This window comes from Aulostomus chinensis, chromosome 15, assembly GCF_037954235.1.
Source record: "Aulostomus chinensis isolate RoL2024-O1b breed Wild chromosome 15, RoL_Achi_v1.0, whole genome shotgun sequence".
NCBI classification, from domain to species: domain Eukaryota; kingdom Metazoa; phylum Chordata; class Actinopteri; order Syngnathiformes; family Aulostomidae; genus Aulostomus; species Aulostomus chinensis.
In genome coordinates, this window is record NC_141334.1 from 5,540,288 (window position 1) to 5,562,885 (window position 22,598).

The 22,598-nt window shown below is 43.3% G+C and overlaps 1 protein-coding gene across 5 annotated transcripts in view; it reads left to right on the forward strand.

Annotated features, from left to right (window-relative positions):
• larp1 (La ribonucleoprotein 1, translational regulator) overlaps nt 1-22,598 on the forward strand; it is a 45,106-nt gene continuing 22,508 nt past the window's right edge. For all 5 annotated transcript variants that reach the window (XM_086226134.1, XM_086226136.1, XM_086226135.1 and 2 more), the window contains exons 1-3: nt 1-640; nt 16,525-16,589; nt 19,800-19,865. In XM_086226134.1, the coding sequence (XP_086082260.1) occupies nt 262-640; nt 16,525-16,589; nt 19,800-19,865 (510 nt within the window). In that variant the 5' untranslated portion in view covers nt 1-261. The remainder of the gene's footprint in view (nt 641-16,524; nt 16,590-19,799; nt 19,866-22,598) is intronic.

The window sequence follows — 22,598 nt, forward strand, 5'->3', positions numbered from 1 at the left end:
TCATCCATATTGCTGCTAGTGGTGGAGGTAGGTTTGTAATCCCGTGAGGCCCCTCGGACACGTTTTCTTTATTTTTATACATGTTTTAATCCCACACCGACGACTCTGCGTCTTAGACTGAAGCTCGCCTGGTCTAAGAGCGACAGAGGAGCGGCACTCTCCGCCCAACAACTTCACATTTCTCGGGAGTTGAAGGCGAATTCGGGCCGGGGGGAGGGAGGACTGGTAATCCTGAAGGGGGAAGAAAGACGGTGGTGGGAAATGGCCACTCAGGTGGAGGCTCTCCTGCCCGGCAACCCGCTTGCCAAAGCGGAGGAGCACGGCAAAGTGGCCCGCGGTGAGCCGGAGGAAGAGGAGGTCGCTCGGGGTGACGGGGCCAAGAGGCAGACGGGTGTCGCCGTCCAGGGGAGCAGCGACAGTAGACGCCCCGGGCAGGGAGGAACCCCTGATAGGCAGGAGCAGTCCCCGAAGCAGGCAACGGCGGAGGGCAAGGAGTGTTGTGACAGCGAAGACAAGCAAAACGAGGATAGCGATAAAGGCAGAAAGGAGTTTACCGAAGCTCCCCCGCCCAAGGTGAACCCGTGGACTAGAAAAATGAACGCCGTGACCGTGGTCAGCGTGAACGGACAAGCACACCACGGTTTGTACCCTCTCTACTTGTTTATTTCAGTGTTGCGTTCATGTGTGTCCACCCAGGTGTGGTCACACCACGGACAGCTGTCAGGTAGCCCCTGTTTTTTTCTTGTTTTCTTTCGTTGAAACCAAAAGTCGGTCCATAAACAAGGCCAGTGCTCGCCCTCTTGTTGCTCCCTGCACAAGCTGGATATATTTGGAGTGAAAGCTTGTCCTCCCCGGTGAAGGCTATTCCTGGAGTTCATGGGTGGCAAAGTGCACCCATGGGTGTCTGATTGCACAAGAAGTGACACGATCGAAATCGTTTAAATGCTTTAAAATCCCTCAAACGAAACCGAAACTTTTTTTTTAAAAAAAAAACACTTTTTATGCCACCGTTTGTGCGATTTTGCTTCTAAATTCTCGTGTCTCAGACGGTTACGGTCATAATTTCAATGGTGAGGGGTGTCTGAAAAGAAAGAGAGAGAGAAAAGAAATAGAGCTTTGCTTTTGCACGTTGGTGGACACGTTGAGTTAATCGTGCAAAGCTCGTGTCATCGCTCCAAACGGGATCAGTTGGGAAGTTTAGTGGATGAATTGACGTTGGCGGCGGATGCGAGCATCCTCAATTTAGCAGCGTCACTTTGCCGCGGTGACTTTTGTGGTTTCCACGGCGTAAATGACTTTTTTTTAAATGTCTTTTTTTTTAAGCTCCGCGACCGTGTTGTACCCTCCATGTCCGAGTCCCTCCTGCCGATCCAAATAGTGAACCTCCTAACTTAGCCGACACGACCCCCCCCCCCCCCCGACACACGCTAAATGCTTAAACCGACGATTAGCACCCATTCGCCGGTCTGTTTTTGAGATGTGTTTCGACATTTTGCCAACACAGGAGATAAACGCGATATCCGCCCATGTCTCGCATTGCGCCGAGTGGTAAGGGTGGGGGGGAAGCCACGACTGTTAGCTGCTTAGCAGGCTAACAATAGCACACAGACTCCTCTCTGGCCTAGTGCGTCGTCAAAGCCCTTCCCATTCAGTTGTTAGCTTAGCCGCAGGTTGGCTAAATAAGCTACCAGACAGCCCGTGTCAAAACCTGTCAGCTTTTCATGTCTTTCCAAAGTAGATTACCACATTGAGACACGGCCCAATATGAAACAGCTGCTCGTTTAATCTCTAAAAGTGAGCAGGTTTGTTATGAGACATCACGTGTTCTCTCCACGTGTTCCCCGAGAGAAAGGCATGGGCGCTAGCTAGCCGGCTGGCTAAATACACCGTTTCTCAGGCAAACCCGAGAGATCGCGTTTGAACTCATGTTGTTCTGTAGAAGACCGATTCTCCTGTGGACTGCGACCCGGTTGTCACGTCGTGTGTATGTTGTCAGTGCAGAAATACCTCAACTGCTTGCTCATCCAGCTACATAATGTTAGCATGTGAGCTAGCAGGTAGGCTGGGCAAGCACTATGCAAGTCATCGTGGCTTCTGCATGATCCCACAATAATCTGTGCTTAAAAAAAAATGTTGTGCAATATAATACATGCAGGTTGATATGGTGGATTGTTGTAACCTAGACCAAAATGTGAGACAACACAACAAAAACAACAAACCCAAAAAACAGTTATGTTTTTACCCTAATATGTGTCTTGGGAGACAAATGTGTGAGTGTATGTGTGAGTAAACGCTTGTGTTACATTGTTACTCAACCAAAGTATAACGGATCTGACAGCAGCCGTTCGTGATGCTTCTGTATTTAACAAGCACACTTTGCCTCCGGGGTTCTACCTGTACCCCCGAATGTGGGCCAGCCTGAGTGGATTGGGTGGATGTGCTCCTAAGGACACATCAGTAAGTAAGTCTGGCTGTAAGCCAAAGGCTGAGATAACCAGGCAGCACTGCCCTTATTTTCAAATTGCATTCAAATACCTAAAGTGGTTAAATGCTAATTGGAAGCGGAATTGTGGTTCAGGCCAGACATTCTGATTCTTTTCTTTGCTGTAGCTCTCAAAGCAGTTTTTGTTCAGGAGTTACACTTTCTGTGTCTGTCTGTCTGTCTGACTGACTTGTGGACAAACCTTCTATTAGCATAATCTGAATGATAAAGTGGTTCACCAGCTTCCATGCTAGGGAAGAGCAAATGCCTGTAAATTCACTGTTTTGTTGAATATGTCAAAGTGAGGGACGTTCTGATGAAGGTGGCTTTCTGCTCTTATTTGTGTGGTCTGGTCCTTAAATGTGTGTTTAGAGTTTGTGACTTCTGAAACTGACATGTTCCTGTCAGGAGAAGACATCTCACTTTCTCTGTTAAGGACAGATTGTGTAATTTTTGGCAGACAGATAATTGAAATACCCAATTTCTGGTTTTCATTATTTGTTTTCCTTTGTTTGTCATTATTCCTCCTATGAGCCGGTGAGGCAAACATGTCCTGATTCTCAGCATCGTCTTTCAGTCTTTTAGCATGCCATCGTTGAATGAATGGCTGCTTGTGCTCCATCAGTATTTTGTTGTCTCTAAAGTTTATCATTGTTGTTCTTATGATGGTAAATGGACTATGAACTTTCCCCATTGGTGTATCAAACAACCGGCATGGACAGGCTGATGGCTTAATAAGGCAAGTTGTCCAAAAAAAAAATGTTAAGTAGCTGATTGGTTAAAAGTAGCGCAAGTGGTCATTCGTGTCACCATTTAGCTGACCTCACTGTCGGAACTCTGAGTCACTCACTGGTGCGACTGAAGTTGTGTGATGGTTGTGTTGGGACATCCCCTGATATCAGACAAACCACAGTTGGACACTGAAGGTCTCGCTGTGCTGCTGTCACCTAAAGTTTTACGGCGAATCTCAAAGATCTAGTTTATTTCTATATTGCTCACTCATCAAAAAAACAAGGAGGTTTGTCTTTAGAACAGGTAGAGTGTACCCTTATCAGTCCCGTGTGTGTACTCGGCGTGTCCTTGAATGAGACACAGGTCTCCTTTCGTGGATAAGCACCGCAGCCGGGAGACTGAAAATGTACTTGCACAACCCAGAGAGCTTGTTTAAGAATCACAGCGGGAGCATGTAAATCTGAGTGACTAATATGTGGCAAGAGAAGGGATTGACGCAGATTAAGAAATTAAGAATGAGCAGAACAATTTCACAATCAGTCTGCCGTTTGACCTGGATCTACTGTGAATTGATAAATGAGATTCACGCCATGTGAATTAAAGAAACAAAACCTAAAGTACAGCCCTCAATAGTGAAAGCAATGTGTTAGATTGAATCGGCTTGTTGTGAATGTCAAAATGTTCTTCTCCCTGTGGAAGCACCTCTTACATTTTACTACTCGTCAGGCCCCGGCAACAGTCCTTCAGTTCACTAATCTTTAGTTTTTAATCTGGCTTCAGGCTGGATGAAAGCACGTGCACCTCACCTGCCCCCCACACCTGCGCAAGGATCATCTTTGGTTGGGTGTAAAATTATATCAGCGAGTGTCACAAGTTGTGCTGTTGGTGTAGATGTTTCAGGATGTTTGTTTGTTTTGTTTTGGGGTTTTTTGGGGGGGGGGTTGTAAAGAGTTTTCATACCGCAAGCATTACGCAGTTATATTTCACAACAATCAGTCTCCATAAGGTTGTGACAAGACCCTGAAAATGTCACAGAGGCTGGGAAACATTAAAAAAGAAGAAAGAAGTAGAAAGTGTTGGTTGAATTGTCCTCTTCCCCTCCTGACAAAGTCAAACTAGCCTCCACCGATACACCTTAGCTGTTGACCACAGTCTGCCAAAGTTCTGTGTCCTGGGCTCTCCTTCCCCAGCTGCACCCATGTTAGCTGCGTCCACCTGCTGCCTGTCGCAGTTGCTGCAGCAGACAAGATGCACAGTCTTCTGTATAAGCTAGTATACTGCTAAGTGTGCAGTGTGATAGGATGCTGGAAATAAAAGTAAAGTTGTCACTAGTTATTTTACCTGTAATTTGTTATACTACTTGTTCCCAGGAGTGTAGTATTACTTAAGTGGGTTGCTACCCAACACTGGTTGCTAGGTCAAACAAAAGATTGCCAACTAGAAGCCTGAATGCTTGATGATTTGTGGCTGCATTCTGCATACAGTCACCAAAAACCAGATTCAGTACCGTCCATGGCATACCCCCAGGTAGGTCAGAAGTTGCGTTTCATGTTCTGCGTGAATCACCCGATACAATGTGTTTTTGTGTCCTTGAAGCATTCTGAGTGTGTGGAGTGCATTTCCTTCCTCATACACAATTCACAAAGCTGCTTTTTGCTTTTGTTTTTGTTTTTAATATTTTAAAGCTGTGACCACACTGTTCTTGCTAGCTCACAGTCTTCTTCCTCCTTGCTTTTGTTGGCACATTGCTTTTTTTTCTCAGTGTGTTACAGCCAAAGACCAGTGTGTTAATGTGATACTGGCATGGCATTGAAACACACACACACACACACACACACACACACACACACAGGACTGTTAATGAAGACTTTGTTTCACAATGCTACCAGTGATGAGAAACCTCCAGGATAAAGTTTTAATGTGGTTTCATCAGCCCGCCAATTGAAAGACTTGATGAAAATGATTTCTCAAGCAGAAACGGACAAGCAGGGGAGCTTCGAAAAAAAAAAATTTTTTTTTGGGAGCTTTTCTTTTCACACTCAAGATTGTGTATCTACTCCCCATCTATGACCCAACCGTCTCAGGCAGTTGGTACAATTAAGGTAAAGCTTCTCCGTAATTTGCTTTTGAAAGCAAGCCAACTTCAGCCCAGTGCTCTGTCTGGACCTGCCAGACAAGGACCTGGTGGTAAAACGGTAATTAATTTATATTTCTAGTTTTTACTTGTCAACCTTGGAGCTGCCAGCATTCCTCCGGGAAACTTCAAAAGAACTTAGTTGGTCAAGAAATAGAGCAGCTGGTTGTCAGGTTCATAAAGTTAGCTCTAGAATAATTGACTGCTTTTTTTGTTTATTTCTTTTTTTTTTTGTTTGCAATAGAGTTCATTTCAGCTTATTTCCTTGATGCTGTCTCCTGCTCCGCAGTGTCAACTTTCTAATGTAAAAACATGCATGGTGAGATAATACATTGACTCTTTTATTTATTATGATATACGGAGGCTTGTTGAAATAAGTTTGGCAGATGTATCCACTCCTTAAGGGAAACTCCTGCTTGCAGTCTTAGATGCGCGGATCCACAATTTTTTGAGTTTCGTTTCGATTCTGAAAAACATCTGCTGATACAGACACTGATTGCTATACTTTCCTTGAACTTTTAACTCATTATTGTAGGTGGTATTTTGGTGGTAGTTGGCGCTACCAGTCTGACATCCAGTATGTCAGTGGAGTCAGCTGATCTGTGAGTAACGTCAGTATTGGAAATTGATTCCAATATTCCAGCTCCAATGTCCCACCTCTTCTTGCAGTGTGAATGTTCAGCACACAGCTTTGTTGCTGAAATGTCTGCAGAGTATGTGCATATTGCATGTATACTCTTATCTTTTTTTGATGGATTTGTGTAAAAAAAGAATCTAAATATCATGTGATCTTGTTGTCTATTATATTTTGAGAAAATGCACAAGGTATAATATTAAATTCTTATAGAAAAAGAATCCTTTAACAGGTTGCAGTGGTGTGAGTCTGCTTAGAGGAGAGGAGTCGTCGTGATTTGTGAAGCTGAGAATGTTAACTGAGAAGCAAAGCTGTCCTGCATCTCAGGTGTGACCTTTGCTCAAAGGACCTTGGTTCAGAATTAGCAGGGACGCCTGACTTGTCTCCATTTGTTCCTCCTGCCTTCTTTGTTGCCACTGTAAAGAGGCAGACCCCCACCCTCTGCCATCAGACACTCAGGAGCTGTTTGTAGTTGGGTTTTATGAGGTGTTGGGACCCTGCAAAGGTCATGAACCCGGTAAGAGTGCTGATGTGTGAAAGGGTCTACTCTTGCCTGACAGACTGCCACCACGACTGCATCTGCTGGATGGCCATTAACCCCAGCGGAAATTGTGTTGTGTCTTCATGTTTGGAGGTTAAGACAAGTTGATGCCTCGAGTTTGACCCACACTGTCATCGTTTCCTTTATGAACCAGCGCTCTGTCTCTTTGCCTCTGGATTCCATGCGTGTGTCATTGATCCAGGAGGTTGGGATAATTACTTTTTCATTTTTGAGATGCACATTTGTCACTTCATATCTTGCACCTCATTCATCAGTGCACTGTTGTAATGAAAGACACTGCTATGTAAAGAGGGATGAGTTCTGTGTGCCAATCCAAGGGCCCTATGTTGTTGTGGGCATTTATACATGCGTAGCATGTGTGGAATTGGCAGCGAGGCATCTATGCTCCCACGCTGAGTTCTTTAATGTATCCCAAACAATGATGGCTGAAAGTTGGTTTGGAGTTGCAGCTAATAAACTGAGTTACCTTCAGCAGTGGGCAAACCTGTCACATGTTGTGGTTGCGTTGCCAGACTTGCCGGTTACATTTCAGGGCAGCGCATGACATGTAGGTTCTGCACGCACATGTACTTCAGCCTAAGTTATAAATCCAGAGTGTGTAAATATGCTCAGAGGCTTTGGGTTTTTTGTTTGTTCGGAATAAACAAAACATTTGCGAATGATGGCATCAGTTGCCCCGTGGAGGTGAGGTCTATGTCTGAGTTGAAATAAAAAATTGAGAAGCCTCTAATGTTCCCCGTGATCAAGTGTTTTTAAATGTTGATGCAGAGAATATTGTTTATTGATTTTTGTCAGATGAATTTCCAACAATGAAATAGTAATTTGGTCAGATTGGTTCTCTGACTCCCAACAGATGTCGGCTGGTTGGTTGTCTGCCAGCCACAGAGACGTGCTGTTCCAAGTTTCCTGTGGACAAACGTGTCTCATAAAACTGCCATGAAAAGCGTTGACAGCAAATTGTTTTCATGCCTCTTTTAAAATTGAGCAGTGTACTGTGTTTGACTTACTGTGTTTTAGCCTACTCCACCTCTGCGTCCACACCGAACACACCCACTATCAGCTGTTTTTAGATGAGCCCCTTGTCCTAAGTCATTCAGCTCGAGCTGCTTTATCTGTCTCCCAATTGTGTCTGGTCACGGTGATAGAGGCTCATTCCACTGGAGGCACAGCAGGGTGTGGACTGTTTGCATCAGATTGTCCTGCTAGTGGTGCGTGGAACACCACTGAGCCTCCAGAACGTCAGGCTTCAAGTAAAGAACTTTTTATGAAAAGATGTGTGAGAACAGAGGAGGAAAAAAAAAAGTGTTTTTAAACTCTGCGCAAAATTCCAAAGCAAGCCATTTGGCAGCAGTGACTCAGTGTGTTGGTTTAATGACCTGCACTCTGAATGGGGTTGCAGGTGAGCCATTGTCCACCTGATAGAAAGCCTGAGACTGCAATGTGTATTTTTGCTGAGCTCATTGAAAATCTCCAGCAGTGCTGTTCCTCAACGGAAGTAGGTCGACACTTGACCCAGCAAGAAGCAACGATATTTGGTGCTATTTTCAAGTAGAAACGGTTCAAAAGAAGAACGTGAACTAGAGGTGCAACAGTTCAGCAAGCTCACAGTTCTGTTCGTATTATGTTGTATGTTGAGTTATAAATCCGTTCGATTTTGGTTTTTGCAGTTAAAGGAGATGATCCCCAAGAAGTGACAGCAAAACACAAGAACTCTCACACTGAGATGAAATGAATAAATAAGATGAATAACCATAAAGCATTTGAACGGTACTGCGTGAATATTTTTTAATATTAAAGTTTGTATATCGCTTGCTTGCCAAGCAAGTAGACTTAATGATACCAAATGTTTATTCTGTTTTCAATTTTGTACAATTTCATTGTGATTTGACTTCCTTACCAAATAGTTTAACAGCATTAGTTTTGCTGTCATTTATGGTAAACGCTAATAAAGCTGCTAAAAATAGTCAACAGTGCTCCAAGACGATGACGATCTGAGCGTCGTGGTGCAAACTCCGTCCCGGGTAACTTGTTTCTATCCCTGCTTATAGGAGCCAACTAATGCCCGTAACTACTGTTAGGGGAGTAAAAGCCAGTTCTTCTCTTTCCCATTGAAAACAAAAGGCAGATGTTGGTGGTTTGGGTGGGGTTTTTTTTTGGGGGGGGGGGGGTGTTGTTTTTGTTTTTGGTCCAGTGTGAAAGGGGTAAAAATAACAGCCATAGTGAACTGAAAAGCTGCAGGCAAAAGACTCTCAGTGGTTTTTGTCAAGACCTCCATCAATGTGTTAGCAGCCTTACCTTGCCACGCTCTTTTGTGGGATGGATGTGAATGGTTGCAATTGCCTAAACCTAATGTGAACCCCCACCACCACCACCACCCCCAGCACTCATCCACCCCCACCCACCGGAAAGAAAAACCTGTCATGATTTCTCAATGGTCACAGTGACACTGCAGCTGAAATGAGCTTATGCAACCAGCATCCCAGAATAGATGTTAGGACTCATGCATCAGTTTGAAGGCAGAGCTGAACACTTACACAGCCCGTGATGTCAGGAGAGATTTATTACGCTGGTGTCAAGCTTTCGCTGTGTGTCGTGCTGCCCACCCCCCACCCCCAAAACAGGTTTGTGTTTCTGCATGGGTTGTGGCTCATTGTATGCAGCGAGACACCACCTGACCCAGCCCTCTGCTGTCTGAGCGCTTTCCTCTGCAAGGCTGATGTCATTACACTGATCATGTGACGTCGGGGAGGGTCTCTGACGTGTGTGAGGCAGGCAGACGGTCTGCAGTTGGCTCTTTCCTCCATATTTGGCTGTTGCAGACAGGCCCCCCCCTCCCACCCCCTTGTCATCGCTGGGCTCCTGTGTGCATGTAAGACCATCAGAATGCAGGCAGCCATCAGATACGTTACATTTCCCGCTGACTAATGTTCCTCGAGAGATGGACTGAGGGAATAAAGCATTATAAAGTGATGTTGAGGCAATCCCATCGATTTGATTTATCTTTCCCTGTAATGAGTGTTCCAGTAAAACATTTCAGGTGATCTAAGTGCCTTTCCTTGAAGTTGAGGGATCCTTATATCCAGCATCTAATCATGCCTTTGACATTTACCACATTCAGAAAGAAATCATCTCCATCTTGAGGTTGAAATGTTGTGTTTGTAGCGATACTCCCTTTGACTCTATGGGTGCGATGTTGAATTGTCTTGTCTCTGTGTTGTGGTGCTGGATTACCATCCACATCCCCTCCCAACCCCCCAACCTGCTACGGTAATTGAGGAAACCCAGCATGGTTTTAAAATACAATATCCGCTCAGCAAATATGACCATGAAATGATCTACTCTGCCTTGCTAACGTGTAGCCCCCGAGTCTGGCTGAGTACCGGGTCACTATCCCCCCTACCACTGTGTTTATTTAAGACTGTAGAGGCGACGTGGCACAAGGTTTATTTATAGGCTTCGGCAGTGATACCCTGTGGGCTCTGGAGAAGCTATTGCTGCTGGTGTTTGCCGTCACGCCCATGGGAATTTGTCTTTGGACCCCACCTGAGGTGTGTGCTCAGTTGTGTGTTTTTGAGAGAGTAGAGAGGGGTGGTGCAGTTAGAGATAATGGTAGGTAAGTGGAAAGAAGAGGGGGGGCTGGCAAAGAGCAAAACATTCAGGCCATGATACAAAGTGATGTCTATGCAATAATATACATTAACAATCCCTGAGGCTGGTGTTTTGTTCAAGCGTGTCAGTAGAGCTTCTTCTTAGAACTTCTCAATGATCAGATATGGAGGCTTTAATACCGAAAAAAATGAACTTTCAATATTGAGAGATAATGGGTAGATTGAGCTGACAAGGTTGGTGGAAGCAAATGTTAATGGTTGCCTCGGGCAGCAGGCTGCAACAACTGGCTCTTGAGTGCAGTGAGGAAAGACGTAATAAACCCAGCGGATGAGGACGTCAGTGAGGTGTAATGAGAGCGGCTGACGGAGAAGAGAGGGTGATGGTGGACTTGTGACTGAGAGGAGGCTACCTTTTTAGGGGAATAAAGTGGAGATGGGATACCAGGAGCCAGGACTGACCTTACTCCCGGATCCGTCACAGTAATGATGATGCAGATCCACACACTGGGCTGGATTTCGTTCCACTCGTCCATATGTATATATTTTTTTAACACTACTTGAGGTTATTCCAACAATTTTATCAGAATTCTTGTAGTTGAGCATGCTTTGATAACACCCGGCCTTCTCCCCTCCCTGACCAGTTTGACTGTTCTCAAGGTGCTCTTGTGCTTGTAGCACTGTTCTGTGCAAATAGTGACTAATTAAATAAAGATTATATTCAGGGGCATCTTTCTCCCGAGGAATATCTAAGGAGGTGCAAAGATATCAGTGGCATGAGTAACTGATAAGAAGGACAGATTAAGATGTTGTTGAGATAAAATAAACTGATTGTGGACAAAGTTAAAAACTATCTTTCTTATTTAGAATAGACCTGCTATGTAGATTTCATTTCGTAAAAAGAAAAAAGTTCCTATCCAGAGTAAGAACATTCATGATTAACTCTAACCAGGGCTTGTTTGCTGCTGGAGTAGATGTTCCGCGACAAAGGATCTATGAGTGAATTTATTGATCAGAAGTTAGATTATGCAAAAAGTCTCATAATTGATTAATCTGATCTCAAGCAAAAATGCAAGATGCCTTTGTACAGTTGCGGTCAATTCATTGATCATAATTTCAACTCGGTTGTCAAATTTTAAGAAGCATTTTCAGTGCTTAACTGTCAGTAGGATTGGGACAAACAAATGGCACTCAAATACGATCTTTTTCCAAAGACGACGACAAAGTAGATTTGATCTGGGTAGCATGTTGAATGTGTGAAAGCCGGAGGAGCAACTGGTTTTCAGCCGGGCTGACATCTTGACCCCAGGAGGCTCTCCTCTGACCTTAAGCGATCATCTGATATGCCCTGAACACGGAGCAGCTCTGTGAGGGGCTCGCAGCGACACTGACACGCCCGCAGTGGTTGAATTGAGTGCACAGCTCAGCTGATGGAGAGCTGAACACCACAAACTTGCACGCTTTTATTGAACAATCACTTTGTCAACTCATTGCTGTGGTTGATTTAAAAAAAATCTTGTCGAAGATCAAGTTAAAGTTTTCACATATTTGGCTCATGTGTGGTGTTCTTTATCATCGGTTGAATGCCTGAAGTAGTTTTGAAGGAACTGCAGCAGGGTTAGTGAGCAAAACTAACTTATACCCTGCATGTAACTGAGTTAATTATCTGTCCGTCTCTTATTCCTTGCTGAAACTAATGCAAATGAAGTAATGAACAAAAAGTCAAGGTTAAAAAGGAAACCATTTTCCTGTGGACAGAATCTGCTTCAGAGAGCCCTGAGTCACTGACAGTGCATTGAGACTTCATAAACCTTAGAGTTTTGTCAGGTTTCTGACTTTCTGTGGTGGGCTTTAAAAAAAAAGAGACGTGCACCGTCATGCGCTTTTAAGAGCCTTGTGACAAAGTGACCAACTTGCAGCCTGCTGCTGTTCACCTTGTGTGCATACTAATCAGATAAGAATGGATAAACGCTTGAGGAATTCACACCACTTCCTCGACTTAAATTTAGCATGGAGTTGATGTCCAGGGTTCTACTACATGGTGGCGTTGTGAGAAATGTGGCTCCATCTTCACACTCGTGCTGTAAAGAGTTCTATTAAGATGCTTGTCTGTCAGGGGCCTGTCACATGAGTCAGCTCCAGGCAGATTAGAGTTGGAATTTTGACGATTGACAACTGCTTGTATAATAATGATGAAAGACTTGATTTAAAAAAAAAAAAAAAAAAAAAATTTATTAAGGAGCCACCTGTTGCAAGCAGCATTCATAAAGTCAGACCAGACCGGGAGTCAAGACTTGACCCTTTTTTTTTCTTCTTTTTTTTCCTTCTTAAATACTAGCATATTTCTTGAAGGAAAAAAACAGAATAGCAGTATGGATGCATGGTCTGCTGCTTAAACATGGTGACATGAACACCCTGATGTCAGACTTGATCTGTACCACACACACACACACACACACACACACACACATTGAATCTGTCAATTTGTCATTTAGCTCATTTTTTTGCTGGTCAAACATGAAGTACAAAGCAGATCATGAGTTATTTAAGGCTTCTCTCCAAATTCATGGTGCGTTCACCATAGTTCGACTTGAGACGCTTGACCTGCAGCGACTTGACTTACCTTGCCGGCTGGGATCGCAGGGACTTGTTTTGAGCCTTGAGTCTTGACGGGTAAGATTTGTCTGTGACTCGCACATGTGTGGCGTACTCCCTCCTCTAGTGGAGGTGAAGGAATGGTTATTTCCTTGATATTTATCTCTGACAGAGACATCGTCATCTCTGCTGGTTGTTTACATCGTAGGAAATCGTACATCAGTTGAAGGTTTTGTTTTTTTCCATGTTGATCATGAAAAGTTTTCCTGGATTTTTTACATTTTCAAGTGTTATTCATACTTCTTGCGCATGCGGAAGTGAGAATTGAGTCAGGGTGTGTTTATATTTTGCGGGTATTTTCCTTGTCAAACTAATAAAGATTTGGGAATGTTTTATGTTATAAAAACAAGTTTTGTTTTTGACTGTGCAGCCTTTTGCATAGAAGTGTACCGCTTGACACTGGATCTGTACTTCCTCCGCCAGCTTTGGTAGGAAGTGTCATATTAACAAAAGACATATTTGCCGTTTACCAACATCTGAACTCTGGTTGTGGTCCAGCTGCTTCTTACTAGCCAATGAATGTTGCACTTTTATTACACATAACACACACACAAACAGTATGTCAAACCTCACATGTATTGTCATGCCATAAAACAGAAATTTGTAAAAAGAAGATCTGGGATGGTGGACTAATACATGAAATTATTGTGTTTTACCACTAATATCACAACGTATCAGGCTCCGTTTATACTGGAAGGCTTCATGCAGATTTCCTTTGATTCAGTAAACAATCTGGATATTGATGGAGACTTAATAGCGGTAGCATTGTAGAATCTCTGTTAAAATAGGCCACGGTTTTGTAAAAAAAAACCTCAAACACGTGTCACTTTCTCCCCTTTATCTGCCTCGTAAATCCTCCACAAATCAGGATCCTGATTCTGGGTTGAATCAGTCTGACGCGGTTCAAATTATGTCAGACTCTCCAGCTGCTGTTTGTCATCGTGAGAACTCCTCTGTTCCCGTCTGTCATTGGCGATTTTTTTTTTCTTTACTTTTAAAAAAAATAAAATAAATAAATTTACCGATACGTTCATTTCACATGATGTCGACAGCCATGATTAGGATAAGCAGCAGACTGTTGAAGCAACATCGTTAGAGCGCTGGCTCTCACCCGCCGTTTTAAGAAGCTTATATTTAACAGCATAATGTTGGTGAGGTTTTTGAAGATAAGCTGCCAGCTTTCTAAAGCAACTATTTCAGTGTTGAATGACTTTACAGTAGCCTCTTTATTCTATATGGAGCATTGAAAACCCAACACAACTGCTCCGTCAACACAAGATGACATATGCAGAAGTGTTGAGTCATTAAAACTATAATTTCATTCGGAAATGAATGAAATGCAAAATGGAAATACAATTCAGGACTCGAGTGACACTCCATCACTCGATGTAAACCAGAATCTGACTTTACGGATTTCATTCACCGCTGCAGGAAGCCGGACTCTGCAGGTCCGTTGTCACAGGAGAAAGTCTATATTTAACTGAGACAAATGAAGAAGTTGAGTGCGCATGTGTAAAGGATACAGATATTAAACTGTTGCCCTCTGGATGTCAAGCATCGCTGCCACTTGGAGTTTCCTGGAGTCATTTGCTTTGTAAAAAGGGGAACAAGGCCCCTTCATGGTAGACCTGTACCGCCATGTGCTCCTGTGTAAGTCTTAGTTCTCCTTCTCTGGGCTCTGTGGTTGTACAGTCATGCTCTCTGGTAACGTGACCTCTGCTTGGTGACAGTTTTTGCTTGAACTGTTGAAAGACTGCATGTACTACAAACATGCAGTATTGATGCTGATGTTTCAGTAGTCGCTGCTCTGTGTTCCCTTCACTGGGCTTCTCAGCAGGACTTTTAAAAAGGTTGAGGTTCCTCGTAAAGTATGGAGGAAATAGATTCATGCCCAAGTTCACGTCCGAATTGTTTTTTTTTTAGGAGCCTTCAAACTTAATCAGATACGATAATGTACTTGAAGCCTCGCTGTCATGTCCATTTACAGAATTCATGTTCTGGCAGCTTCTTTTCAGCAGCGACAGCATCTTGAAGCAGCCTGACCTTTAGTTGTTAGGGTTTTCTTCGTTCGGTGTCTCGTCTCAGGAATGTGAAGAACATAAGCTGATGGAGAAACTCTCAACATGTGAGCGAGCTCGGCTGCAGGCATTCAGTTAAAGAGCAGCCAAAAGATGGCGAGGCTGAAGACATGACATAAAAAAATTGAAAATAGTGATACTGTTAATGCTTGCCACTATGCAGCGGTTTGTAAGACATTATAGAATAATTACAGAACCCTGACCAGAAAGATGTGTTTGCAACAATGGGAGTTATAATGGATGCACGCCCAGGAAGGAGCAGGCGTTGACAGACTTGGAATAAGCAAAAGGTTTTGGGATACTCCACCACAAGGAAAACCCAAAAAACATGATCAGACCCTGCTTACGGCCACAAACGAGCGTAAACAAACACTCTGCTGATGTTTCTAACCCGTTTTTTAATAGTTTTCATCAGATTGTACTGGTGATCCAGTACTGTTTTTTTTTTTTTGTCACTATTGAAGGTAATATTGAAACTCTTATTTAGTTTTTCATGTGACAGGCTCGGATCAAGATCTCTTTTAAAGAGGCGTCAAGACTTTCCTAGAAGGATCAAACTAGATTCATAGTGTTGATTTTTTGTTTTTTCGTCAAATCAGCATCGAAAAAAACCCCCAATCTCTCACTGTGTGCTCCTGGAAACTGGGATCTCTATAAAACACACTTGTTAATAGATGACACAATTATTTGATCGATGGAGTTGATGCTTGAATGGCTTGTCATTCATGTGTCAGGAGTCACTGGTGCGTGTCTGGAGTTTCTCGTCTATGATGCTGCAGCTTACTGACCTGCTCTGACCGTCGCCCTCCCTGTTGTCATACGTTGAATCAATGAGCTCCACCAGTCAGCATATCGTATATCCCAGTGGTTTGTTTTGGTCCGTGTGCTGGGCCTCTACAGCGCCAGTGTTCTCCTGCTGCATCCGCTTTAGCCAGTGTTTAGAGGGAAAGGGATGTCACAGCAGGTCATGTGGCTGCTGGTTTGATCCCTGGCGTCTCCACAGACTTGTTCCCCTGACCATTTCAGGGCAGGTTGACACCATGCGTGACAACCTCGTCCCCGAGTGAAGGAATTCTCAGAGGCAGCATTGTAAAGCACAAGAAGAACCGTAATCTGCATTGTTGTGTCACAAAGTCTCTGTGGTGGATCTCTTGGAAACATATTGACTACGTAAACATCTACAACAATGAGAAATTAAGTTCGAGTGCACCTAACAGCATTGGACTGCCTCTCCTTGTTATTTAGGAGAGTTTACATACATTTTTTTACAATTAATCAGTCTTCTTATGTAGAATGTATCTAATGTGTCTGTGTGCCAAAGGTTTGATCAGACAAGTGTCAGAAAAATGAGTGAATTCATGAATGACTATACTTGATTAAAGTGAGAAGCGAATCGCAGCGTGTGAAGGAATGACCTGCGAGAGGAAAAACCAGCTCCTCTGAGTTTGACCAACTGTTTGCTCGGCAAGTTGCTTCCCCGTAGGCTTTTACAATTTAGCAGGAAAAAAGAACCAGTTAATTTAAAATGGGAATTTTTTTTTTCTTTTCTGTTTCTCAGTATGTTATTCTCACCTGCTGTCTTCACTCTGTTGATTTATGCGGAGCTGCTTGTAACAACGGCCATCTTAACATGTTTCCACAGAGTCTTCTGGCCCCGCCAAGGTGGTGAGAGCAGGGAATCCACCCAAAGCCAGACGTGGAGGAAAGGTAATATTCTTTGAAACCAATTGAAACTGTTCTTCCACACTCTGTACTGTTCACATCGGGACTTTATGTAAGTCTCAGTCAGGGACGGTTACTGAAACCTGCCATTGAACTGGCCCAGGAACACCTTATTTCTGGTTCGGATGAGCTCCAGCATTAAAGGCTCGACGAGGTTGTGCATTGGTTGTTACCGATTCAGAAGAGAGCTCGCACTTGGCCTCTCACGCTCTAGTTGATGATGACAATGGAACGTCGCCACAAGCGAAACAAGTCTTGTTTTTGTTTTTTTTGCATGTAATGCCAGAAACATGATCAGTGTTTTGAAACACGAAGGAGAAGTATCTCTCGTACCTCCGCCTCGCTTCAGGTATGAGGCTAGCATCCCGGAGCCCACAAGGCCGTAACTGGATCTCATAAAAACTTTCAAGGGGAGTCAGCGTATTGACAGCCAGATGATTGTAGTGCAGTCATAGCATCTGTCTGAAATGGTCACAACATGATCAATATTCACAAGTCGTCACGTTTCCACCACCATATTCTGATGCACGTCTTTTAACTAGTTGACAGAAAAGCAAAATTAAAGAAGGCTCACATAAAAGCTGCTTCTTCTTCTTTCTTTTTTTTTCTTTTTTTTTTTACAGCAGCTTAAAGAGTTGGAAGTCCCCTTTGAATCTTAAGTTAAAAACTGACCAGATGTTTAATTCTCATCTCCTTTATTAGCAACATGACCAGATTTTGCATAAAATTTTCTTAACAGTGAAGTCGAATCATGATTACGGCTCCTGTTTCTGAGGATGTCTCCAGATCCAGGCTGATGCTGACTATGGATGAAAAGTAAAGCATCGGCACTTCTGTTTGTTTTTTAATTTCAAAAAAATACAGATGAAGAAATTTGAAATACCATATGAATGAGCTGTACCTTTTTAAGAGTAGTTTAATTGTTTGTTTGAATATATCCAGTGAAGTGCAATGTTCTGTTCTTACGTCTTGAGTCTTTATGGTTTAATTATGTGTTCAGTTTAACACTTTTAGAGGGGTGACACAAGTATTTGTTCCCAGAGCAAATGATGACTTTTTCCAAGATAATTGTAGCACAAGTACATGCTGCCAGCTTCGTTGCAGTCCCAAACTCTCATCAGTATCGTTCGTCCTCTGATGAGAAGATGATTATGTTAGGGCGTGTAGTCGCTTTGCTAATTCTGAATTTTTTTTTTTTTAATAACATTGACATTGATTTGAAAGGAAGTGTTTATTTCTGCTAACTTGAGAAAGCAAAGCCCTATTTGATGTGGGGATGCCCTATTTGTAGACAGTGAATTCAGGGCAAGCAGAAGATCTTCATTGGGGTGAAGACGTGTGGTCGGAGCCCTGGTATTTATCTGCCGTGCCTTAAGCTGTGTGTAGGGTCCTCCCTCCACATTTCCTGCATGCAAATGTGATTTCCTGGTGAGCCAACAGCACAGCAGGTAACACAGACAAGCTCCCCTCAAAGCGTTTCATTCACAACTCCCCACCTTTAACGCCGGACGCTGCTGTAGTACTCCAGCGTTGTTAACCACACCTTGACCGCAAACTTTATGACACCCTTGTGTAAAGTGCAGTGTTGCGGAAACAAAGGACTGAGATTGACAAATTACAGGCAACATATGGCCAAAGATTTGAAGAAATGGCAGAGATGGTTCCTCCCAGCAGGAAACCTAGAAAAGAACACATCAGATTAAAAAGAGATAACGTTCTGATTTTTACTGTGACAGTGACATGAGTCTGCAGAGCACACGCCGTCGTGCTTGGGGTGCTGTGTGACCTTTGTAGATGTGACAAGTTGTTTGTGTTTTAATTGAGTGGTCCTGTATCCTAGTGATACTTTGAACAGAGCAGGTATTGTATGAAGTTGTTAAGAGTTCACCCACAGGGTGCAACAGAAGTAGTATCATTCCAGGATGTCCTACAGATATTCGATGTGTGTTTGACTAAATAGGACATTCGTTTGGTTTAAATGCTTGTTAAAGAAAAAAAAAAGAAGAAGAAAAAGTGAAAAAAACTCATCAAAATATCAACAGTTTTTGATTTCTGTTGCTGCTTTTGCCAAGTCTGCCTGGAACCTTGGAAATTCCAACAACCGAGTTCATTAAGGCGTGTGCCATCACGCGTTGAATAAAAAAGTGAATGGTGCCAGCAGTTAGCACCATTGACGTAATGCTGATCATTAGCATGACAAAAGTGCTGCCTGATCTGCATATTATGTAAGTGCAGGTGGGTCCATGCTAACAATTAGCATCAGCAAATCGTGCTTCCAGTTTGCATCACAATGTCTCGGTTTTGTCACAGTGTGATGAATGAACAGTTAGCAGCATTGGTCGGATTGATGCAGTAAAATCCCTGGAATGACACCACTTATCCTGGGGGGGCTGGAGCCTATCCCAGCTGCCTTCAGGCGAGAGGCGGAGTTCACCCTGGACAGGTCGCCAGTCCATCATAGGGCCAACACATAGAGACAGACAACCATTCACACTCACAGTCACACCTACGGTCAATTTACAGTATCAATCAGCCTCGTCCCCTCTTAATGTCTTTGGACTGTGGGAGGAAGCTGGAGTACCAGAGAGAACCCACACAGGCACAGGGAGAACATGGAGACTCACACAGAAAGATCCCCTGCTGGAGTCGGGGCTCGAACCCGGAACCTTCTTGCTGTGAGGCAACAGTGCTGACCACTGCACCACCGTGCCACCCTGGAATGATCATACTGAACTCAAAAGTTGTTGTAATTTATGTGTTTTTCTTAGTTATGTGTTTGTTTTAAGTGAATAAAGTAAAGATTTTGCTAGAATTTGCCAATCAACCAACCAATTGTCTGACCTGCTAAGGGATTGCAGATGACATGGAGCTATTGGTTGTATCTGGTGCATCTTTTATCAGTAACTGGGATCAATGACTTTGCTACATAGTTTCTGACAGACATGACAAACTATTATATTAACAATATATCGATTTGAAGTTGTGAATCAGAGAGGAGCTGTTTACATCCTGATCATTTCCCCGCTGTAGTTTTTAGATGCAGTTCAGCTGCAAGAGCCTCAGTGTCACCATTGATATCCTACACTGGACGCGTGGTCTTTGTCACCTGTCTTTATAGTCTCCTCCACCTGGTTCCACGCACACTCTGTCCTACTCATTCAGCTGTTTCTGTTTTTGTTTCTGTTTGTTGCTCAGGTTGGAGATTTTGGTGACACCAACAGCTGGCCGACTCCAGGAGAGATCGCAACTAAAGACATGCAGGTAGGTGTTGAGGGTTTACCTGAAAAATGTGTGAAAAGAGTCGGTAAATGTATACAGGACACATTTAGGACACAGAGCGCACACGAGGATAGTGAGGACACACTGAGGGTAGCGAGGACCCCATGATGTCTTTGTGTTGAAGGCTTTCATGAAATTGAGGAAGTTCTCTTTTTTCATTCTAAATGTCAGACTGGCTCTTTAATATTTTAGTCTACATGTCAGAATGCAGATTGCGGCTCTAATTTGGTTTCTGCAAGGGAAGTTTGACAACATGGGCAGCTGATTGTAATTCAGTGCTATAAATGTATGTTTGTTTGTTTGTTTTTCCCACACTTTGAAAAGTGACCTCTGATGGGTACCAGTTTGACCAGTGAGTCTGCAGGCTGTTTGAGATCGCTAGAGTGGAGTTTGTCTGTCATTTAAAAAAAAAAAAAAAACAACTTCTTTTGTGAATGTTTTTTACATCAAAATCACATTTTCAAGGGTGTAGTTTGGAAAAAAACCAAACAACCTATCTTGCTGTAATTACATACTCACATAGGTGCAGTTAAAGTAGAGCTGGCTAATGTAGCGCCACTGTTCCCCTCCACACAGCAGAGATTAACTCATAGATACCAATGTGAATCATCTGTTTTATTGTGAAAATCTCCACTACAATCACATTTTGGTAGGTGCACACTTTGTAGACCTCAAATACAAGCTAGCAGAACCAGTTAGAAAAATCACATTTTGCAAACCGTCTTGTTTCCTGCTGGTTGAAGACGTTTCAGCTCAGTAGCTGCAGTTGTGTTGTCGATGTGTGTGTCGTTTCCTGCAATAGGTATTTTAGTGGTTGTGGCTGTAATTACGGGGTGGTTTAACCGCACGTCCAGACGAAGCAGTCTGCTGGGCTAGTCCAGGCTGACCATATTGCCAGGAGCTCTTGGACTCTGTGAGAACAAATATAACAAAGACTTTCAAATCGGAATCAAGCAGAAATGGTTCCACTTTGAAATTAGTCTTTACATAAATTGCTAGTAAATTGTTTTTTTTCCCCATGCAATCCTCATGTGTAGATGATGCCTCATTTCCATCGTTAAACCTAAAATTTCGGAAGAACTGTCGTAGGAAACGTAGCCAGGATTTCATGGTGATATTTGAAATTTTCCAGCCTCAGTTCCAATGACGTGCATTCAGACGATTTGAAGAGCAGCAGAACAAGTTATCTCAGCCCTGAACACCAGCACCTGTTGCACTGACGTGCTACTGTAGACAGCTCACCTCATTTAACCATACATCGAACATACGAACCCCTCCCTTCTTTACTTAACTGTTCCCTACTGCTGCTGGTCCGGCGGGGGGGATGCATCAAATTTGTGTCCCTCTGCAGTAGCAGCAGTAGTGAGTTCCCCCTCGGAGGCGTTTGCTATTTCTGATCCCTGGATGATAGCGTATCACCAGCAGAGCAACCCTACTAACCTCCCCTAATTTAGGCACCCAGATCAGATGGAACAGGAGGGACAGCGTGTGTCCCACTGCAGGAAAATGTGGGTCATATCATCAGAGCCTGGAATAACCAGCACAGCCAGAGGGAGGGGCTGAGTTTGGAGACAGTGGCCAAGGCCTGGGAGGGGATGTCCTTTTAGGGATCCCCTTTAATAACCCACCCATCTACCGTAGCTGCTGCTATTCTTAGGGGACTGGAGCTCACTGTCCATCACGTAACACTTAAAGCTGTAAATCAGTCACTGGATTCCTTAGATTCTGCACACTGAGAGCTGAAACATGATAAAGGAGGGGTTTTTGATTGCAGGGTTGTGTTTTAAGAATAGGGTGCTGTGGTGAAAGTTAAACCTCAAACTTCAGGCAATAAATTGTCTCATTGTATGCTTTTTTACTGTCGAACCGAGCTTGAATGAATTTTTCCTTTTAGCTTTCCCTCTGGGGGTCAGCAAGGACATGAAAATTTGATATCTTGACCAAAATTACTTTGAGCAAGTTAAACACACTACAGGGACCTGTGTGGCAGGTGTGTCTGTAAAACTGCAATCATTTTTTATTACAGCCATGTGTCAAATGACCTTTTGAAGGTACGTATTGATGAACCTGCAGAGGATTGTCTCAGCCACTCTGCTGCTCCGCCAGAATTCATAGTAAGCTCCAGCTCATTGTGCAGCTCTCTAGCTGCAACTTTGCTCTTTTGTTTCACCGTCTCCACTCTCACGGTGTCATATGTGGCCCAGCCAGGCAAATGTTTTTACAAGAAAGGCTCTACAAACCTCACTGGTACACCAAGACTTTGCAACGAGGTGGTAAACTTAGTTCCGCATACAGAAAGAGACTCATTTTCCCCTCAGGAGTTAAAGGAGAGTGAGTGTTCTTACACTAATTTGAGGAGAGATTCAGGACTCCAAATGGATGCCGGTGCTTCATTTTGGCTGAATGTGTCAATCAGCAACTGTTAGCCACTTGTTTCCATTACCCCCATATGGCAAAAAAGATAATATGAGACAGTTCAAATCTATAAATGGATATCGAAACATGACTTGGTTCTGATGAAATGTTCATATAAAAAAAAGAGAGAGAGAAAGTTGACACCCCCTCCTATTATCTATTGTGAAGATGACTCAGAAAAATCCGAACCTATAATTTTAAGTTTGTGGTCTTCAGCTTTGGGCTGCCAATAATTCAATAAGTAATCATAGTTGCATGTCATCAACTTTTCTCGTCTTTCAAACTAATTGTTATCATCAA